Source organism: Exophiala bonariae (genome assembly GCF_035927105.1).
Source record: "Exophiala bonariae strain CCFEE 5792 chromosome Unknown scaffold_11, whole genome shotgun sequence".
Classification (NCBI taxonomy): domain Eukaryota; kingdom Fungi; phylum Ascomycota; class Eurotiomycetes; order Chaetothyriales; family Herpotrichiellaceae; genus Exophiala; species Exophiala bonariae.
The window spans coordinates 676,330-694,822 of NW_027042486.1; the positions used below are offsets into that span (position 1 = coordinate 676,330).

Consider the following 18,493-nt stretch of genomic DNA (forward strand, 5'->3'; position numbering starts at 1 on the left):
TCTCGAGTTTCTCAGGCAGCACAGAATCGATAATGACCATCACAAGCAATCACATAATACCTGCCTGTGTCTATCAATCCGTGGCCGTCTTGATTTTCTCGACAGCGACTTGGTGATCGCGCAACAGCCAGCTGAAATCCAGTCGTACTTGTTCGCCGATGCTCTGGAATTGAATCGGATCGCCATAAAGAAACGTAGATCCCACGTGCAAACCTAGAGATATAATGACTGGGCTGCCACAATATCTCTTCTTACCTTCGTTAGTGCTTCCTCAAACTTCTTTTCCAACTCCTCACTACCCATCACCTTCGAAGCTTCGGCCATTTGGCGTAGGCCCTCTTCAAGACGTCGAAAAGTCCGAATCAAGCTGCCCTCGTAGACATCGGTCATTTTGCTATTTTATCGTTAGCCGGGAATTTTCACTCCCCTTCTGTACTTACCAGATCTCTCCAAAGGACTTTCCATTCGCCCATGCAAGTATGACTGGCATCAACTGCCATTTGAAACTCTGGACATACTCGTCCTCATTCAAGGCCAATTTGGACTCGACCGATACTTTGGCAATGATTCTTGCTTGTCGTTTGATTTCACCAAGCAATATGTTCAGATCTTCAGATAGAACCGGCTGTTCTTTGATCTGCTCTTCGAAGACAAAGCAGCTCATGACCGCAGCACATTGCTCAGGTGTCAGATCGTTGAAAAATCGGTTAAACAACAATTCACTGAGCATCAGCTCGTCACCCGTGCTGATGGCGCAGGCCACACGGGCTTTCAATTGCACAACCTCATCCTCATTGATAAATTGAAGTCTCCGAAGCACTCGTTTTCGACACTTTAACTCTTCCAATTGCGTAATCGCATGTGCATCCTGGATCTCTTTCTTTAGTGCTTTGATCTTGTTCGTCAGCGTCACCTTCTCGGCGAACTGATTGTAAAGCCCTTCCAGTCGTGGCGAATTATGCAATGGATTGGCAACCAGGCGAGATTCCATGATCTCAATCTTGCGGAGAAGCTCCTTGAAAGAATTATCGGTGATCTTGAGATTTTCAATGGGATCGAGAACTGCAAGACCGTCCGGGAAGCGTCTCTGCACTTCAGTCAGAGCTTGTGAAATCTTCTTTCTCGACTCTGCAGTCCTAATGTCTGCAGGCGGAAAAATTCGAATGTGCGAGATTTTCTGGACGCATTTTAACAAGACGGGAACAATCTGGATCTTCGACTTCTCACCAGGTTGTGGAGGTCGGATGCCGGCTGGGAGTGATTGAAAGGTTTTGGTGCCAGGCGTAGGCCCATCAGCCACCTCCAAGGCAGTTTTGAGAACCCATTCTTCTTGTGGTGCCAGTTTCTCAGAAGAATTGCTCGGATCGACTCGAGCGAAGTCAATGACTGCACCCCAACCAAAATTGTGTTCACCATCTTTGACCTCAATCAAACGACCGGGTTGCATGAATGGCAGAGAATAATTAGGATGGATGATCACGTTTCTCATATCCTCGGCATAGATGTCAAGCTGTTTCCGCAACTCATAATAAGCCTTGATGGCGGTTTCATCTTCAATAACCATAGTCGACTTTTCAGTTTCCAGTTGCTGCAACTCTCGCTCCAGTCCCGATACACTTGCGGTATTCTGGAACTGGTGAAAGCATCGTTCAAGCATAAACTCAGGAGAAATACCCTCAACTCGAAGAAGGTTGAGAATCATATTGTATCCGAGGTAGAATGCTGAGTTGAGTTTATCCTGTTCTCCACGCACGATCTCTTTGGCAATACCAGGTTCCATCTGTTGATCAATCATCATTATGACAATTCCTCTTTCATCCAATCCACGACGTCCAGCACGTCCAGACATCTGGATGAATTCCGAAGGAGTCACCCATCGCTGAGAAATGCCATCAAATTTGCGAACACTAGTAAAGACAACAGTCTTTGCCGGCATGTTCAACCCTATAGAAAAGGTTTCGGTAGCAAAAAGAACTTTGATCAGACCTTCCTGGAACAAGATCTCAATGGTCTCCTTCAAAATTGGGAGCAATCCGGAGTGATGGATACCGATACCTCTCTTCAATAGAGGTAACAGATGTTGAATCTGAGGGAGGGTCTTGTCCTCGGGAGACAGCATTTCCAATGCGCTGTCGAACACTTTGGCCACCATGGCTTTCTCCGATTCATCATTGAATGTCATCGAGCTCATTTGAATTGCATAGGCCTCACACTCTCTTTTGCTAAAACTGAAGACAATGACAGGGTTGTAATTCTTGGTCATGATCATACGGATAATCTTGTAAATATCGGAGGGACCTTTGGTGCCACCTTTATTTATTCGCTTATCCTTGCCCTTGCCCTTCCTACGGGCCATGGCGTTGGCAGGATCTTCACCTTGTTTCTCGGCCATGGTGCTCATGGCTTTCTGGAAGTTGTCTTCTCTGAACACCCCCTTTTCGTCCACGATCAGATGTATACCATCGGCTCCAGAAGGAAAGAAATATTGTTGTAAAGGGGTTGGTCTGAAGTCTGTGTAGACAACATGGCATGGTTGATTGTGTGTTTTGGTGATCCATTCTGCGAATTGCATGGCGTTGGGAATAGTGGCGGACAGAAAGACGTAGTGGACTTTGTCAGGCAAAAGTATGATGGTCTCCTCCCATACAACACCTCGAGTCTTATCTCTCAAGTAGTGAATCTCGTCGAAAACAACCCAACCCACTTCTCGCATGATTTCCGAGCCACGGTAAAGCATAGACCGGAGAATTTCAGTGGTCATGACAAGACAGGTGGCTGTGGGGTTGATAGTGACGTCTCCTGTCATCAAACCTACATCGCCGAATTCGGCCTGGAATTCACGATATTTCTGGTTACTCAGCGCTTTAATAGGACTTGTGTAGATGACTCGTTGGTTGTTTTTCAGACACTGTGCAATGGCATATTCTGCGACCACCGTCTTTCCAGCACTGGTATGCGCCGACACCAAGACACTTTCATTTCGTTCGATGGAAGCAATGGCGACTTGTTGGAAGGGATCCAATTGAAAACTCCAAGTCCTCGCAGGTTCACTGGGGGCTTTGTGTTCTGATATGGGGATATAATCGTAGTCGGGGGGAAGAGCGACTTGATGGCGAACCTGGTGGGACAGAATAACCTTCCCTTCGTCTTTAGATGCTAGCAACCCAGCAGATGGGGCGAGTTCTCGCGATTGCTCGGTCTCGAAGGTATCCGTGACAACTGGTTCTGGTTCATCAGCAATGCGCATGCGTTTGGGATCTGGCACCTCTTGATCTGGGGAGTTATCTGTATTAGACTCTTCCGAGGGTGGAGAGGCTTCTTTGCTGGAGGGTCCAGTATCATTGCCATTGACAGTGGTCTCTTTCACTTCTCCGTTGGCTTGTCTCTTCAACCGCTTTTTGTCTTTCCGTGTCAGTTGTGATGGAGCCACTGGAGTGTCATCAAAGACATCGAATAGCTCGTCCATTTTGGGGACGTGGCTCACAGTGAGCAGTGTTGCTCGGGACACAGTCGACAATGTTGAAGTCTGAGAAACAAAAATTCTGAGCCTGCAAGTCGCATTGAAGATGAAGGTGACTTCGAACTCTAAATAAATTCCAGGGTTTCTCTACCGAGGGCAAGTTTGCCGATTATCCCAAGGCTTTCAAGGCTCAAGCGTCGTGCTAGAAGTCCTAATAGCAAGTTAGCCGAGTTGAATGCCAAGACATCGAAAGCTCGAATGCAGCTCCTGCGAGTGGACTGATCTCATGCCTCAATGACTTCTTGACTCCTAAACACCACCATTTTCGCTGCGACAAGACCTACAAAGGTGCCCCGAACTCTTCCAAGTCCATGATCCGTTGCTAATATAGCAGATGAACGCCCAAACTCTCCTCTCCGCCCGAATGGCAACCCGAACAGTCGCCCGCCGTGGCTTCTCTACAACCCGACCTCAACGTGATCTTTTCAGTCCTTACCATTATCCCGAAGGGCCTCGGTCGAATTTGCCATTTAACCCCAAGACACGCTTTTTCTGGCTGAGATATTGGACTTTCATGGGTACGAGACATGGAACAACATCTTGAGAAGAGTAAGGACTAAACAAGTTGTAGCTGCTGGATTTGGTGTACCCTTCGGCATGGCTGGTATGTTATACAATGACCCTCGGAGGATCTTTCACTAACTCACGACAGTCTGGCACACGTACAAAGCATAAACGGGGATTTCGGAATCGCAAATAAGGAAGCTCGAAGCACGACAGGAGTTGATTCAAAGGGATTGGCAATCCCACACTTTTTGTACAGAGCCAGCAACAATTACATCCCAATTGACAACAACAAAGTCAATCTTCGTTCATCCTCCGTGCATTCCACTCGTATCTCAGGGTTCCCTGTCCTGCCACTCTCGAATCACTTCGTTGGAAAAAGGACTCTGTAGTTGTGAAAGAACCCGGCACTTAGCCAATCACAGTTGAGGAATTGGCATATTGAATTAATTCTCCGACTTACATTTAAATTTTGACTCTCGACCACTTTTTGCCCGTTGACTCGTAGGCATTTTCTCGACTATTCTCAATTGATAAACATATGAAAAATATACAGTATGAGGAACCTCAAAACTGTCGCATACCACGAGACACGACTGGATGCCAACACATCGTCCCTGTTATTACCATTAACAGCGACAGCATGGGACCCAGTAAATGACACAGTCATTTGTGCTTTTGGACCAACTGCAACCCAACCTATAATTGAACTAAAGCGACGGAAGTCAAAGAATGCTTCTGGAGCAGATGAATTTGTCGATATTGCATCTTGGGATGCTCCTTGCCCTCTGCCAGATCTTGAGTGCGACGAAATTCTACTGCTTCAACATTTCTCAGACACCGCCACGTCTTGTCTGATCTTGGCTGGCGGAGATGTCATTGTGGTTAGAGAAGACCCCCAAGATGATCAAGAAAAAATCGAAATTGTGGGGTCCGTCGATGCCGGAATCTGCGCTGCTGCTTGGGCTCCAGACGAAGAATTGCTTGCAATTGTCACACGAGCAGATACTCTTGTGTTGATGAGCAGAACTTTTGAGCCGCTGAATGAAGCCAGTCTTTCTGCTGACGATCTGAAGGCTTCCAAGCATGTTTCTGTTGGTTGGGGAAAGAAGGAGACGCAATTTCAAGGAAAGAGGGCCAAGGCGATGCGAGATCCCACTATGCCAGAGAGAGTCGATGAGGGTCTCCCCAGTCCATGGGAGGATGGGAAAGTAACCGTTAGCTGGCGAGGTGATGGCCAATATTTTGCCATAAACAGTGTCGTCCGTGCTCATCGCAGAGTTATCAGAGTTTTCAGTCGTGAGGCTGTACTGGACAGCGCGAGTGAACCTGTTGATGGACTCGAATCAGGGCTAAGCTGGAAACCTTCGGGCAATCTCATCGCCGGAATAAAGCGATCAGACAACCAGGTTGAGGTGGTCTTCTTCGAACGAAATGGGCTTCGTCATGGCCAGTTTGATCTTCGGACTACCCCGGAAGATATGGCAACATGGGCATCCAGTATTTCTCTGACCTGGAATACCGATTCGACCGTATTGGCCATCTCCTTCAAAGACAGGATACAATTCTGGACGATGGGAAACTACCATTATTACCTCAAGCAGGAGATATCTCTATCATCTTCATCGACTGGCAATTTACCACTGAAATGGCATCCCGAAACTCCGCTCAGGACACTCTTAGCCTCAGAGTCTTCGATCCTCGACCTTACCTTTCAATTCTCCATCTCCAAAGGAAGCACTAAACCCCCACACGACCATGGTATTGTGGCAGTCATCGATGGCAAGACGTTGAAACTCACTCCATCGAGGCAGGCTGCTGTCCCTCCACCCATGGCTTTCTGTGAGGTCACATTTGATCACAATCTAGTGGATTGTGCAGTCACTCAGACTGGTGAATGGCTGGCCGTCCTGACGACTCGCACACTTGAGGTATGTGAATGGGTTATGCGTACGTTGGACTCTTCGGCCCCTGGTACGAAACCCAAGAGATTTACCTCAACGATTCATCGCACCTCGCTTCAACTACCAGCATCAGATAGCCCAGCCGATACCAGCCTCCGGTATACACAGGTTGTTACGAGAGGAAAAGATATTTACATTCTTGCTCCTCAACAAGGAACAACGGACGCCATCGTACGTAAAGCGATGTGGCATGGCAATGTATCACGCCTCTCGATACTCGGTATATCTCTCGCAGATCAGGAAGCTACCGTTCCTCAAGCGGCCAACAACCTCCTTGTCGATACAGCACATGAAGTTGTTTACATCACCGACCCGACGACCTCAACAACCTATTCACTTGACGACCCGATGGCACAACATCTCACACTACCAGGCGCACAAGCAAACAGCGCAATTTTCAAGCTTTCCGAAAATCCCAACCACCATGCACCAGGGTTTCTCAACGGAGATGGACCACAATACCACAAAGTCTCACTAACTGCTCAAGGATCACTTTACGCAGACAAAATCCTACTCACTCGAGACTGCATATCGTACATCCTGACCGATGCACACCTGATCCTCACCACAGCGCAACACCTCCTGAAGTTCGTGCACCTGACCGAGCCAACCCAAATGCGAGTCCCCAGCGACACGCCCGAGGTCGACGAACGATGCCGCAGCATCGAACGCGGAGCAAAAATCGTAACGGTCATCCCGTCCACGTACGCTGTGACGCTGCAGATGCCACGAGGCAATCTTGAGACGATCTACCCCCGTGTCCTCGTCGTGTCGGGCATCCGGCATCACATCAGCCAAGGCGACTACCTGGCGGCGTTCCTGGCTTGCCAGACTCATCAGGTCGATTTGAATATTCTGCACGACTACGATCCCGAGAAGTTTCTTTCGCAGATTGCGACGTTCATCGACCAAATGAAGAAACCCAGCCGGGTGGATGAATTTCTGTCGAAGCTCAAAGACGAAGACGTTACTGAGACATTATATCGAGACACATTGAAGCAAGGCACGACAGCCGAGACTTCTACTCTTGTAGACCGAACCAAAAAGCAGATCAAGGACAAGCCCACCAGCAGCAAAGTGAACCGCATCGCCGACGCATTCATCCCGATCCTCAGCAGCAAAGCCTCTCTCTCATTAACCGGCCACCCTTCCACCGACACGAAAACGAACCACCATCTCCAAAACCTAATAACCGCACACGTGAGCAAACGGCCCGCCGACCTCAATGCAGCACTAACACTGGTCTCAACACTCCTCGCGACTTCCCCGTCCGAAGCCGATAGAGCAATCTCACACCTCGTGTTCCTGACGCCCGACACGAACCGGCTGTTTGACGGCGCGCTGGCGCTATACGATCTGAAGCTAACGTTGCTCGTGGCGCAGAACGCGCAGCGCGACCCACGAGAATACATGCCGTTCCTGGAGTCGCTATCTGTGCTGTCGGAGCTGAGGAGGCGATATCGCATTGACAATCATCTCAAACGGTATGCTAAAGCGTTGGGCTCGTTGCATGCGATCGCTGCTACGGGGGGCGAGGTCGGTGGTGGTAATGAGGGAGGCGAGACCGCTGGCGACAAAACGAATGCCAGCGACATCCACGCGGAGATCGAGACGTACACTGTCCGGCACAGCTTGTACACCGCTGCCATGGGTCTTTACCGCCACGACACACCCCACTTGGCACACATAATACGCCTGTATGCGACATACCTTGCAGAGTCGCAATCCCGGCCTGCCCCAGCGGCCACGCTCTTCGAATCCCTGGGCGACCACGCAGCGGCCTACCCACTGTACGCGCTGGCACACCGATGGCGCGAATCTCTCACGTGCGCAAGCCTCGCCACCCCGCCTCTGGACACGGCCCGCCTTCACACGCTCGCAGAATCCCTTGCCAGCACGCTCGCTGAAGAAACCCGCGATTTCCGCGCCGCTGCGGCCATTCATGCCGAACACCTTGGCGACATCCCAGCCGCAGCGCGCCTGCTGTGCCGGGGCAGTTATTTCGCAGATGCGCTGAGGATTCTCGCGTTACAAGGGTTCGGCAGCGAGGAGATCGCGCGGATCGTGGACGCCGGCCTGACGGAGAAGTTCGGCGAGATCCTTGAGCTCGTTGCTGACTGTAAAGTGCAGCTCGGGGCGCAGGTACCGCGGGTGGAGGAGTTGCGGAAGAAAAAGGAGGAGGATCCACTGGCGTTCTATGGTGGGGATGCTGCTGCTGCCGGTGATGGAACGGGGATGGATATCCCGGATAATGTGTCGCTGGCGCCGACGGACGCGACGACGCAAGGAGGACAAAGTCTTTTCACGCGGTATGGCTCCAATGCGAGTAAATTTGGTGGGACGGTGGCGTCGAATGTGTCAAGGATGACGTCCAAGACGAAGCGGAAGGAGGAGAGGAAACGGGCGAGGGGAAAGACGGGGAGTGTTTATGAGGAGGAGTATCTGGTTGCCAGCGTGCAGCGGTTGATTGGGCGGGTTAATGGGGTGCATGAGGAGGTGGGAAGGTTGGTGAATGGGTTGTTGAGACGTGGATTGAGGGAGCAAGCGGAGAAAGTGGATGAGGTGTTGAGAGAAATCACTGCACTGTGTGAGAAGGCGAGGATGGACGTTTGGGAGGTCACGGAGGGGGCTGGTGATGGCGAGAATGGACTGGGAGTCGTAAATGGAGGAATCGTCGAGCGTTATCATGTTAACGGCGAGGGGAGGCCGTCTGGCGCGGATGGCATCTTGTGGGATAGTGTGCAGGAAGCACAGAAGAAGAGAGATGCTCCTGAGGTCAAAGCCTGGGTCGGCAATGAGCTCTTGTAGGTAACATAACGCGAAAGAAAGAACGCAGCTCAACACGAGGATGTGACATTGACGATAAACATATTTGTTCTGTTGAAGTTGATTACTGGCTGATCTATTTACCTAGGTAGGTAGGCATTTCGAGACGTAACATTCATCTTACTTGTTCCATTTCCTTTCTGGGGAACAGTCGGCCATTCTGACTCCCAGATCCTGATCTCCGTACACCATTCGTAGTCAGTGTCCGTCGGGAATTGTTTGGAGCAGGCTCATCGGTTCTATTTCGCATGCCTTGCTTGCCTGAATATGCATTCTGCAAGGTACCGTTCTCTGGAGGTGAAGACTTTCGAGAAAAGGTGTCATTGCTTTCTGCTTCCTTGCTTTTGGGGCCTTCCGCTGCCCTCCTCGCCTGGTTGAGCTCGGCAATTCCCAAGCCGGCATCCAACAAGTAGACCTGAAAGGCAGCCAAAAGCTCCCGTAAACCAGCTCTCAATCTCTCTACGATGATACCAACTTCTTCAATACCACTGTCAGATCCTGGCTTGTTGGCGTTCACAAATTTCTCAATCGTAGTCAGTGTTTTGGTAAATGTTCTCACAGCATCAGGAACTGTAGGTGTCGCCTTGCCAAAGGTATCCTCGGTGAGACTGGCTACAAGCATTTTCGTAATTGATTCAATCACATCGACAATCAACGCTGCATTGCCTGCTGGAGATCCGAGGACAGTAGCATTGATCTTGTCAAAATGGGATATCTTCAGCAGAGCAATCACTGGGCTCGGGAGGAAGTTGGTCAAGTTTTCCATCAAGACTTCCGACGCACCTGAAGGTTTGACCTGACTCAGAGCAGACGATACCTTCGCTTCAACGTTTTCACTATACCAGACGTCGTCACTGTTTCCAAAATCGCCCAAAACCTCCGATACTCCTTGTCTCATCCACGAAGCTTTTGGTTTCGTAGGCAAACTCGATGGATAGGATGATTTGGGAATTATGCTTGGTAAGCTCTTGATATGTGAATTTTCCGAAGGTGGAATGGGAGGGGGCCCATTGATTCGTAGATCAATAGCTCGCAGAACTTGAAGGCCATTTTGCAGCATTTGAGGCCACATGGGACCACTGGGTCTCTCAATATCTTCGAAGATGGCCTGTCTTCGATCTTTGTGCTTTTGGGCGATAATAGCCAATTCCCAAAAGGCAAATGTCTGGACAACAGGTTTCTTCGAGCTCAGCCCAGTCAAAAGGGTCCCGTTAGGATCCTTACTGGATGCGGACAGCGGCAAGCCCATCTTGGTAGGTTCTTGGCTGAAATAGATGAGGAACAGATTGCAGGACATGTCCCAGGTGAAGAGTAGCAAAATCCCAGCTACAGAGCAGCGAACAAGGTATTTGCTGATGTCAACCATATCCACGAAACCCGTAGCGTGCGCATTTGTTCGTGAAATATCGAACCAAAGTTTGGCAAAGAACAGGTGAATCGAGTATAAAAATGACCGTAGGAAGGCTAAATAGATGATGCCACTCGGGATGATGATGAGTACTGCCAGAAGGCTTCGGACAATAGCAGGCCAGAAGGCTTTCTCCACCTGCGACCATCTTGGTTTGATTGGGTGTGTGCTTTGATTTGCGACTTCGTTTGATGTGGAAGAAGGCACTCTCGAGACGGGAATCCTCAGCGAAGAGTGATTGCGGTAGAAATGGGTGAATGCAGAGACCACTGCCAGCATCAAAACATAGGCTTGCAGAAAGATCCCGCGCTCATTCAATGTGTCAGATGTCGTATGACTACCTCTTGTGACCCAACCAAGGTCTGAAGATGACCAGACATATGCTTCGCTAAACCAGAAAGCGGAAAGCCCATAGCCGAAGATGGCTTTCAAGGCGTCTGAGCTGAACAAATTCCTGCTTAGTGTGGCCCAGGTCGAAATCTTCGTCTGCTGACCAACCTCGAGTGTAGCTATCTGCAGACTGAATATGAAGACGCTGCACATGAGATATATTACCGAGCCAATGGACAGTCTGAACAAGGAAAGTGTCAGGGATAGAATGCTGGTTGATCTATAATGGGACCATATGTCGAGACCACCTAGCTGGATTAGATACACGCCAATGCCACCGATGAGAGAAGTCGCCGTGTTAAAATAGTAGAGGCCGATCAAGGAAGATATTACTGCAAGGACCACAGTGAAGACATTGAGCCATACCCCGCCAGGCTCTACATAATATTAGCGGTGACATGAGATCAAGGAGAGCCTCGTAACTTACGAGTGTTGGAGCTGAGCAGAGAAATACCGACAACACAAATGAGGCCGAGGGAGAGAGATCGAAGGAGGACATGAACGAATCTGGAGTGTAGCGCTGAAGTCAAGAATCGGTAGTAGTGTCGCGGAGGACGGACTGTGGGAACAGGAGTTGACATTGTCGTGATTTAGAGACTGGAGAGAGGACCGAGAGGGTAGAGAGGCATGTCCAAATAGCAGTCATCGACCAGCGCAAACTGCTAAGTAGACGGATGGGGATTGAAATGGCGATTCAATCCAGAGTCAATCTGTAAACAAAGACGCGGGCAACTTTTTTGCGATGGGCTCCGGTGGATGATTCATGGGTCATATGAAGTAGGGCGGGCCATTGATGGCAGACTCACGCCCTAGTCACGTGCCATCAGGTTGATTGAACACGGAGAACCGAGGGTCGTTGTCGCCATCCAAGTGCAGGCTTCCACCAATCTCAACGTCGAGCTCATTACCTTACCTCCAGCCCATCTTGAAACTTGTCGCTGCTGTCCATACAGTGCGTCTATCATTCCAGAAGCGCACAAACATGTCCTTCGACAGACTTTCCTCCTTAGAGTCACAACCCACCACAACCCGGCGGCAAGATGATCCCCAATACAGAGACGACCCCGAGTTCCAGAGATTCACAGAATCACTATCTACAAAGCTATTTGAATTAGTCTCGAATATCTCCAAGTTATCAAACGACATCGGTCGTCTTGGTACAAAGCGCGATACCCAAAGAGGAAGAGAGCGGGTTCATGATCTACTGGAAGAAACAAGAGATGGATTCAAAGAGGTTGGCGAAGGTATCAAGAGAGCTCAGACCTGGGACAATCTCAATGTAAGAGTTGTCATACCGATTTGCAATCAATTACTAAGTTTAAACAGCCTGCACAAAGATATACAAATCAAAAACTCTCCCGGGAATTCGCCTCCGCTCTGTCAGAATTCCAGGTTGTGCAGAGGCGAGCTGTGGAGAAGGAAAGAGCGTCCAAGGCTGCCCTAGAAGATGCATCCTCTGCTCAATCACCCACAGGAGAAGGGCAACAACAACTTCAATCTCTGGAGGAGCCAAGACTAGCCCAACAATCCGAGGTTGACTATCAGGAGAATCTGATCATTGAACGAGAAGGAGAGATCCGACAGATTGAGCAATCAGTGGGTGAGCTCAATGAGCTCTTCCGAGATGTTGCGCACATCGTTCGTGAGCAGGGCGATATGATAGATGCCATTGATGTGAATGTGGAAAACACTTTGACAGATACACGGGGAGCCGATATCGAGCTGAGGAGTGCAAGCCGATATCAGAAAGCTGCACGAAACAAGGCTTGCTGCCTATTGCTGATTCTTGCTATCGTCTTGTTGATTATCATTCTGGCAGTGGTGCTGGGGTGAGACGACGACAGACCCAGCAGCATTCCAGGGCGTTTTTGGACTATTGATTGTTTTGAGTTTGTACAGATTAGCGATGAATTGGTCAATAGATCAGATACACATATGTTCTAATACCAGATAGCACAGAAGTTTACCCGGGAATTCTTTGGTCGCCGTCTCTAATACCTAGGTAGATAGGTACCTACTGGATCAGTCCGGTCCCTACGTACTCAGCCTTGTGCCAAGGCCCAGCCTTGCCTCCAACGCGTGACGTCAATTTGCAGGACTCCTTCTGCGCGTCCACGTCTTGAAGACTTGAATAACTGACCATTATTTTGTGTATCACCACCAAAGTATTTGCCTCCTAGACATAATACTGTCTGGACATCCGTAATGGCAAGCTATGCAGTCAATATCCCCTTTGGACAGAGCACCACTTATGCCCACCAGCGGTAACAACATCTCTCCTCCAAATCTCGAAACTTCAATAAACGACAAGAAGAGAAAGTACGAGGATGTTGGGGACTACGCTGCCGATGTACTCCTACCAGACACATTCACTGCGTCTCTTCGGTCAAAATCACAAATCGTGACATTCACTCCTGTCACTTTAGTCGCAAGAGCCTGCCTTCCTCTAGCATGGCTTAATACATCTGCACCTCCCTCAGGATCATCACCATTCGTCTTTGAAGCGACAATTCAATCTGTGCAAGAATGGGAACAAAGAGTACTGTTAGCAAGATGCTTACCGTATGGCGGACTACATGCAATCGAAAGAGTCGGGAATGAAACTTTTGTCTCGTGTCCTTTGCACCATTGGGTGTCTGAGGAATGGTGCAAGAATGCTGCCATAGGCATTGTCCCTGATGTCGATCCCAATCTTCTGTCCAACCCGAGACCAGCATCTTCTCACGCAAGGACCTGGTCTGCTTCCAGTGTCAATGCATTACCTACACCAAAGAGTCCAAAGAGGCCCAAAAATAAACGTGGGGCTTTGGCTAGGAAATCTATTCTCATGCCAAAAGATCTAGTCAGCCATGATTTGACTTCTGAGATGTCAAGCTCCCCAAGTTTGCTCCCACAACAACTTCCGACCTCTGAGATTCCACTGCAATCCTTACCAATCACCCCTGTGCCACAGATCAAACCAGAGAACCCATTCGAAGCCGCTATACCACTGCAGATGGAGAATGTACCCCCAGTAACGATTGCAGAGGCACTGATTTCGACACCACTTGATGAAGAAATTTCCTACGAGCGACTCCGAAATCAATATTTGGACCATTTATATACTTCGAAGACCTCTCTCGCTTTCTACGTCAAAGGTCCTCTCAGCCGTGCTCGTGCCCATGTTCGTACAGCCAAAGACTCGGCTGCCTCTATTATCGAACTCACCAACCACTACAGAGAAAGCGTCTTGCCAACTACGAAGATCGATCTCAAATATAAGGAGTCCTTGTCCAAGGTGGTGAACGCCATCTCCACTGACGAGGGTAATGAAGAGCCTCAAAAGAAGAAGAGTGGCAAGAAACGAAGCAAGCTTGGTAAGGATTCGCTTTGGCCAGATGAGAAAGATTTTATCCGAAAGTGGTGGGGTGGCCGAGAAGTAAAAGCAGGACTACCTTCTGCGAGTGGTCATGAGGAAGAGCTGCGCAAGTGGACCGCCGAACTTCGCACACGCGAGACAAAGATGCAACTGTTGCTCATTCTGGAAGTTATGCTACTAGAAATGGCTTCTGCACGGCTGTCAGAGACACCAACTCCGCTGGATCCTGAGTTCAAACTTGAATCTGTTGAAGTCGACCCCAATTCCATCATCGCGAAGACACCGAGCAAAGCAACCAAAAAAAAACGAGATTTGCCCAGTGAGCTAGATACTATGGTAGATCGACTTTGCATCTGGCATACCCTCAGTTTTGAAGACTTTGCGGGCGACACCAAGAAAGAGGCCAGCTCAAAGGCTAAAACTAATGACACACTCCGAGATTTTTGCAAAGACGTGTTGGTCCCTTTCTATTCAGTCAAGTTGCCTGATCAAATCAAGTCACTCTCTCGGAAGCTTGGTGGTTCGGGAATTTCTCCCCAGAGACCCAAGCTTCATGCGCGATCATCACAACTTTCCCGCTCAAAATCAGTCTCTGGTTCCGCCACACGGGCTTTCCCGGGTAAGCCAGTTGCAAAACGTACACTTGAACGTGTTCTCAGTGAAGACCAAACCAATCGCCATGCCTCACCTCCGATACTTTCCCGTGCGTCGACTGGCCCGATGAAGCCTATCATCCCTTCCTTGAAGCGAGAGCGATCAGAGAGACCCGATTCGCGTAACGGTATGCTGTCCAGAGCAGTCAGCTTCAGCAATCGTGAGGTTGACTTGGTCGCGGACTCAAGGGCTCATGAGGTCAAGCGAAGGAAGCTGGACCGATTAGCAGAACAAAAACGAGAACTCGATGCTGCTATAGCAGCACTCAAGAAGCCAAATCGAGGTACCGTGGCTGGTGCGTTCATGGACGAGATTGAGCAACGTAAAGCTCAAGTAACCTCCCAATCAGTGCAGATCGCAGCAACACCTCGAACGCGAAGGATACGAGACCAAGAGCCATTTGAACCCGAACTACCCCTAATGCCCTCAACGATGACAGTTCGATCACAAGAGACAATGATTCCCTCCTCGTCAATTAAACCTCGCTTTGGTATTCCATCCTCAAGCCACATCCCTCGTTCATCAGCAATGAAGCGTGCAGTTCTAACAGCAATCCACGAGACGCCATCCCGAGGATTGGAAAGAAAAACATCCAATCCCCTGGCTTTGTGCCAACACCCCCAGTCCAGTGAGACTGGTGATCAGGTAGATGGTACCATGGGCATCATAGCAGCAACACCAGCCCAGTCTCGAATACAATCCAGGCCCGGGAGATTCGAACTTCTAAACAGCAGCAAAGACCGGCTGACACCCCACCCCTCATCCGACCTAAATCTTCCATCCTCACGTACACAGAGTCCGGGCCGCAGCGGGCCACACATGTCCCGCTCCCTACGACCAGTCCTGTTCACCCCGATCAGGCGCTCCGAGGTGCGTATCGAAGACGCATTTCGTGATGCACCGGAGATACCGGCACAAGCGGGCAAAATGATGGATCGTGTCATGGGTGGACGCGGAGTCGAGGCCGATCTCGGTCTCGATATTGATATGACTCTGGGACTAGACCGCAAGGCAGGCGCTAGGCTTTCTTCTTCATCACAGGATGATCAAAGTGAGAGCCCGCTCGTGGCGAGTAGAGTGGATGAACATGGTGGCGGCAGCGTACCTAAACCGAATCAGATCCCGATCCTTGATAGTGATGACATATATGCGCAGCTCGGATGGGACGATGATTTCGATATTTGATAGCGAAAAGAAATTGCCCGTGTTCCAGTTTGATGTCAACGCTTTGCCCGGCTTGACTGAGAGACTAGCTGTTTTGCAGATGGCACTACATATACATAGACAGACATGAGTGAACGAATACGAATAAATGAATGTTTCCACCGAGTGGGCAGCCAAAGTATAGATTTCAGTCGTAGGCGATGAAACCCAGGTATCCCGAACTTGCTGCGACCGGGCTTCTGCCCTTGCGGCTCAGGGCTACTAACCGGGTATTGCTATTCTGAGGTCTAGACACCTACCTAGTTAGGTACCCTCTGTCCAGTATTCGAAGGTAATTTTCGTCCTACCGGTTCAAAAAAAATTAGGTCCATAATTAACTGGGTAGGTGGGTTCTTACGGTAGATACCCCATCGCTGAGGCAGCACCAGGCCCAAAGGACCCGTTGCATATGGATCAGGGGTTGTAATGTTTGGAAGGTATTGCCGGGGTTGGGGAAATCCAAACATCGCCAATGCTAGAGAAACCTACAGGAATATCATCCACAAAACGGCGCATAAATGGCACTTATCACCATTCATGTCCCCATGGGAAGTTCTACATCTAACACGACACTAAGACGTGTAACCAACCCTAAAATGAACCAAACAGCCTAAGTGGACACAGAAAATAGGTAAGAAACTCGAAGGACAGCCCCATACGGAGTACAGTCCTCGAACACGTTGACAAGACCCTCTTTGGAAGCCTAAGTCAACCCCATTCCCTCGGTTTCATCCCAACCTTCGCCCAAGCGTCGAAACAGAACCACAAGCACAGATGCTGTCTGTTACATGCGCGACATCTTAGAACACAGCACTGCCTCTACGTTGTGTTTGGCCGCACATATCCACCACAGCTCTGTTTCAGTCGTACGACGGGCGCCATTAACTACTATGTCTTCGCTCAGCTCGTGGCTTTGCTTTCTAGCCTTTCAATCAAATTGTTGCATGACTGGTGCTGGTTATCATTCTTCAAATCATCCAATATTACTCCTGTTATAGTCTTTCGATTTCTCGCAGAGTTTTGTTTCGCGATGCATGTCTTTTCTTCGTCGCTTCTTCTTCTTCTAGGACTACTATTGCTGGTGAGCCCCTCCACTTCAGCTCCGCAACGTCTCAGAAGACCTGGTCGAACTGGTAATGGCAGTGGCAACGGAAATGGAAATGGCAATGGAAATCGGAATGGAAATGGCCAAACCGCGCAGACAGGACGTGGTGGCCGCGGTGCCATAAACGCGGCGAACCCTGGAGTCAACGCAGCCTTTGATGGTACTCCGGTAGGAACGGTAAAGACTGGGACAGCTACAGACGGATCAACCGTCCTGGACAAAACAGTCTTGCTGAAGTATGTCTTTTCTCCATCCACGGCTATCACAGCCTATTATGTCTGCAAACACGAAGAATTAACCTGTGATCAGTGGTCTTCCCATTCGATACAGAGTATCAGGTCCAGCATCCCAATTCAAAGCCGCCTCTGGGATACAAGTTGCAACAGCGGCTGCTAATCAGACTGGTACTATGGGGATAAACGTCCTTCTCCATGGAGACGGCGGACAATCATTCTTCGACTTCCCCAACCAAGCAGTGCAGCAGAACCTGATGGGCGTAGTCGCCCTAGCTCCTGATCCAAATCTATTCTGGGGTGGCGGCAGTGGTGCCAACCGGGTCGATGGTGTTGCACACTCGGCTGCCGTGAACGCTCTCATCACTCAGGTATGTCATGTCCAGCTCACAAAGCAAGAAAGAAAAAAAGAGAGAAATCATCAACTAATCAATCTGCCCGAAAAAAAAAGGAACTCCCCAAAGTCATCGCCTTCGACCAATCCCAGACCTTCTTCACCGGCGTCAGCGGCGGCGCTCTCCTGCTATCCGGCTTCTACGTCCCGGCGTTCATGTCACAGTTCAAGACCGGCGTGCTCCTCAACTGCGGTGCGCTGCCACCACAAGTACCGTTCAAGGACGCGGCCGCAACGCTCAGCGCGACGACGATCCATTACCAGAGCACACAGCAAGAACTCGCCCTGATTCAAGAGCAACTGCCCCTGACCATCACGGCCTACGAAGATTTGGCCGCCCAGGCTGGCTTGTCGACTGCCCAGATCAACGCGTTGCAGACGGTCAATAATTCTCCCAACGGCGGACACTGGTAAGCAGCGCGCGCGGTTTTGATGTTTCTTTTTTTTTGCAGCGGCGTGCATGAGCTAACCAGATTCCCGCATCTTTCCAGTGAATTTGACGAGCAGGGTTTCGTTTCCGGCATTCAGCTCATGGCTGATAACTATGCCAATGTCATCCAGGCCGGGGGTAATGGCCAGGTGACCGGGATCGGCAACGTTAAACAGGTAAGTGCGACCAATAGATGTTCTCCCTAATGCCCTCTCAAAAGAATCTCCTATCGCCATTCTCAAAAGCCTTGGTTCTGACCATACCCAGGGTGTCGTTGGCAATGAAAACCTCGCCTTCTCCGGCGCGACCTAATGGAGACTGTGCATAAAGTAGGATGTATACGTGCCACTGGCTTCGTCCTGGTAGATGCTGCAGGGACAGGAGTGAATAACGAAGATCAATGGTCTCAAGAACTTGACGAAATATACTGTACACGAAGAGAATGACGAAGAAAATGAACATTTGAGCGTCGAGTCCACATGAGAACATACCATTATAACGAGA

General features: G+C 49.7%; 6 protein-coding genes across 6 annotated transcripts; 4 read left to right on the forward strand and 2 right to left on the reverse strand.

The window, feature by feature from the left end:
- Window positions 1-73: 73 nt before the first annotated feature.
- Window positions 74-3,466, reverse strand: MTR4 (ATP-dependent RNA helicase mtr4; the record flags this gene model as incomplete). The annotated part of the gene is made up of 3 exons (XM_064845525.1): window positions 74-163; window positions 256-394; window positions 441-3,466. 3 exons carry the CDS (start codon window positions 3,464-3,466, stop codon window positions 74-76), a joined length of 3,255 nt encoding a protein of 1,084 aa, XP_064707070.1.
- Window positions 3,467-4,581: 1,115 nt separating this feature from the next.
- Window positions 4,582-8,796, forward strand: LTR84_001908 (uncharacterized protein; the record flags this gene model as incomplete). The annotated part of the gene is made up of 1 exon (XM_064845526.1): window positions 4,582-8,796. One exon carries the CDS (start codon window positions 4,582-4,584, stop codon window positions 8,794-8,796), a length of 4,215 nt encoding a protein of 1,404 aa, XP_064707071.1.
- A 133-nt stretch (window positions 8,797-8,929) lies between these two features.
- LTR84_001909 (uncharacterized protein) lies at window positions 8,930-11,193 on the reverse strand (the record flags this gene model as incomplete). The annotated part of the gene is made up of 2 exons (XM_064845527.1): window positions 8,930-10,989; window positions 11,040-11,193. 2 exons carry the CDS (start codon window positions 11,191-11,193, stop codon window positions 8,930-8,932), a joined length of 2,214 nt encoding a protein of 737 aa, XP_064707072.1.
- A 401-nt stretch (window positions 11,194-11,594) lies between these two features.
- On the forward strand, window positions 11,595-12,445 carry LTR84_001910 (uncharacterized protein; the record flags this gene model as incomplete). The annotated part of the gene is made up of 2 exons (XM_064845528.1): window positions 11,595-11,891; window positions 11,939-12,445. 2 exons carry the CDS (start codon window positions 11,595-11,597, stop codon window positions 12,443-12,445), a joined length of 804 nt encoding a protein of 267 aa, XP_064707073.1.
- Window positions 12,446-12,863: 418 nt separating this feature from the next.
- On the forward strand, window positions 12,864-15,809 carry LTR84_001911 (uncharacterized protein; the record flags this gene model as incomplete). The annotated part of the gene is made up of 1 exon (XM_064845529.1): window positions 12,864-15,809. The coding sequence occupies one exon, from the start codon at window positions 12,864-12,866 to the stop codon at window positions 15,807-15,809; it is 2,946 nt and encodes a 981-aa protein (XP_064707074.1).
- Window positions 15,810-16,857: 1,048 nt separating this feature from the next.
- LTR84_001912 (uncharacterized protein) lies at window positions 16,858-18,301 on the forward strand (the record flags this gene model as incomplete). Its single annotated transcript, XM_064845530.1, has 5 exons — window positions 16,858-17,168; window positions 17,242-17,536; window positions 17,617-17,969; window positions 18,051-18,165; window positions 18,257-18,301. 5 exons carry the CDS (start codon window positions 16,858-16,860, stop codon window positions 18,299-18,301), a joined length of 1,119 nt encoding a protein of 372 aa, XP_064707075.1.
- Window positions 18,302-18,493: the final 192 nt, after the last annotated feature.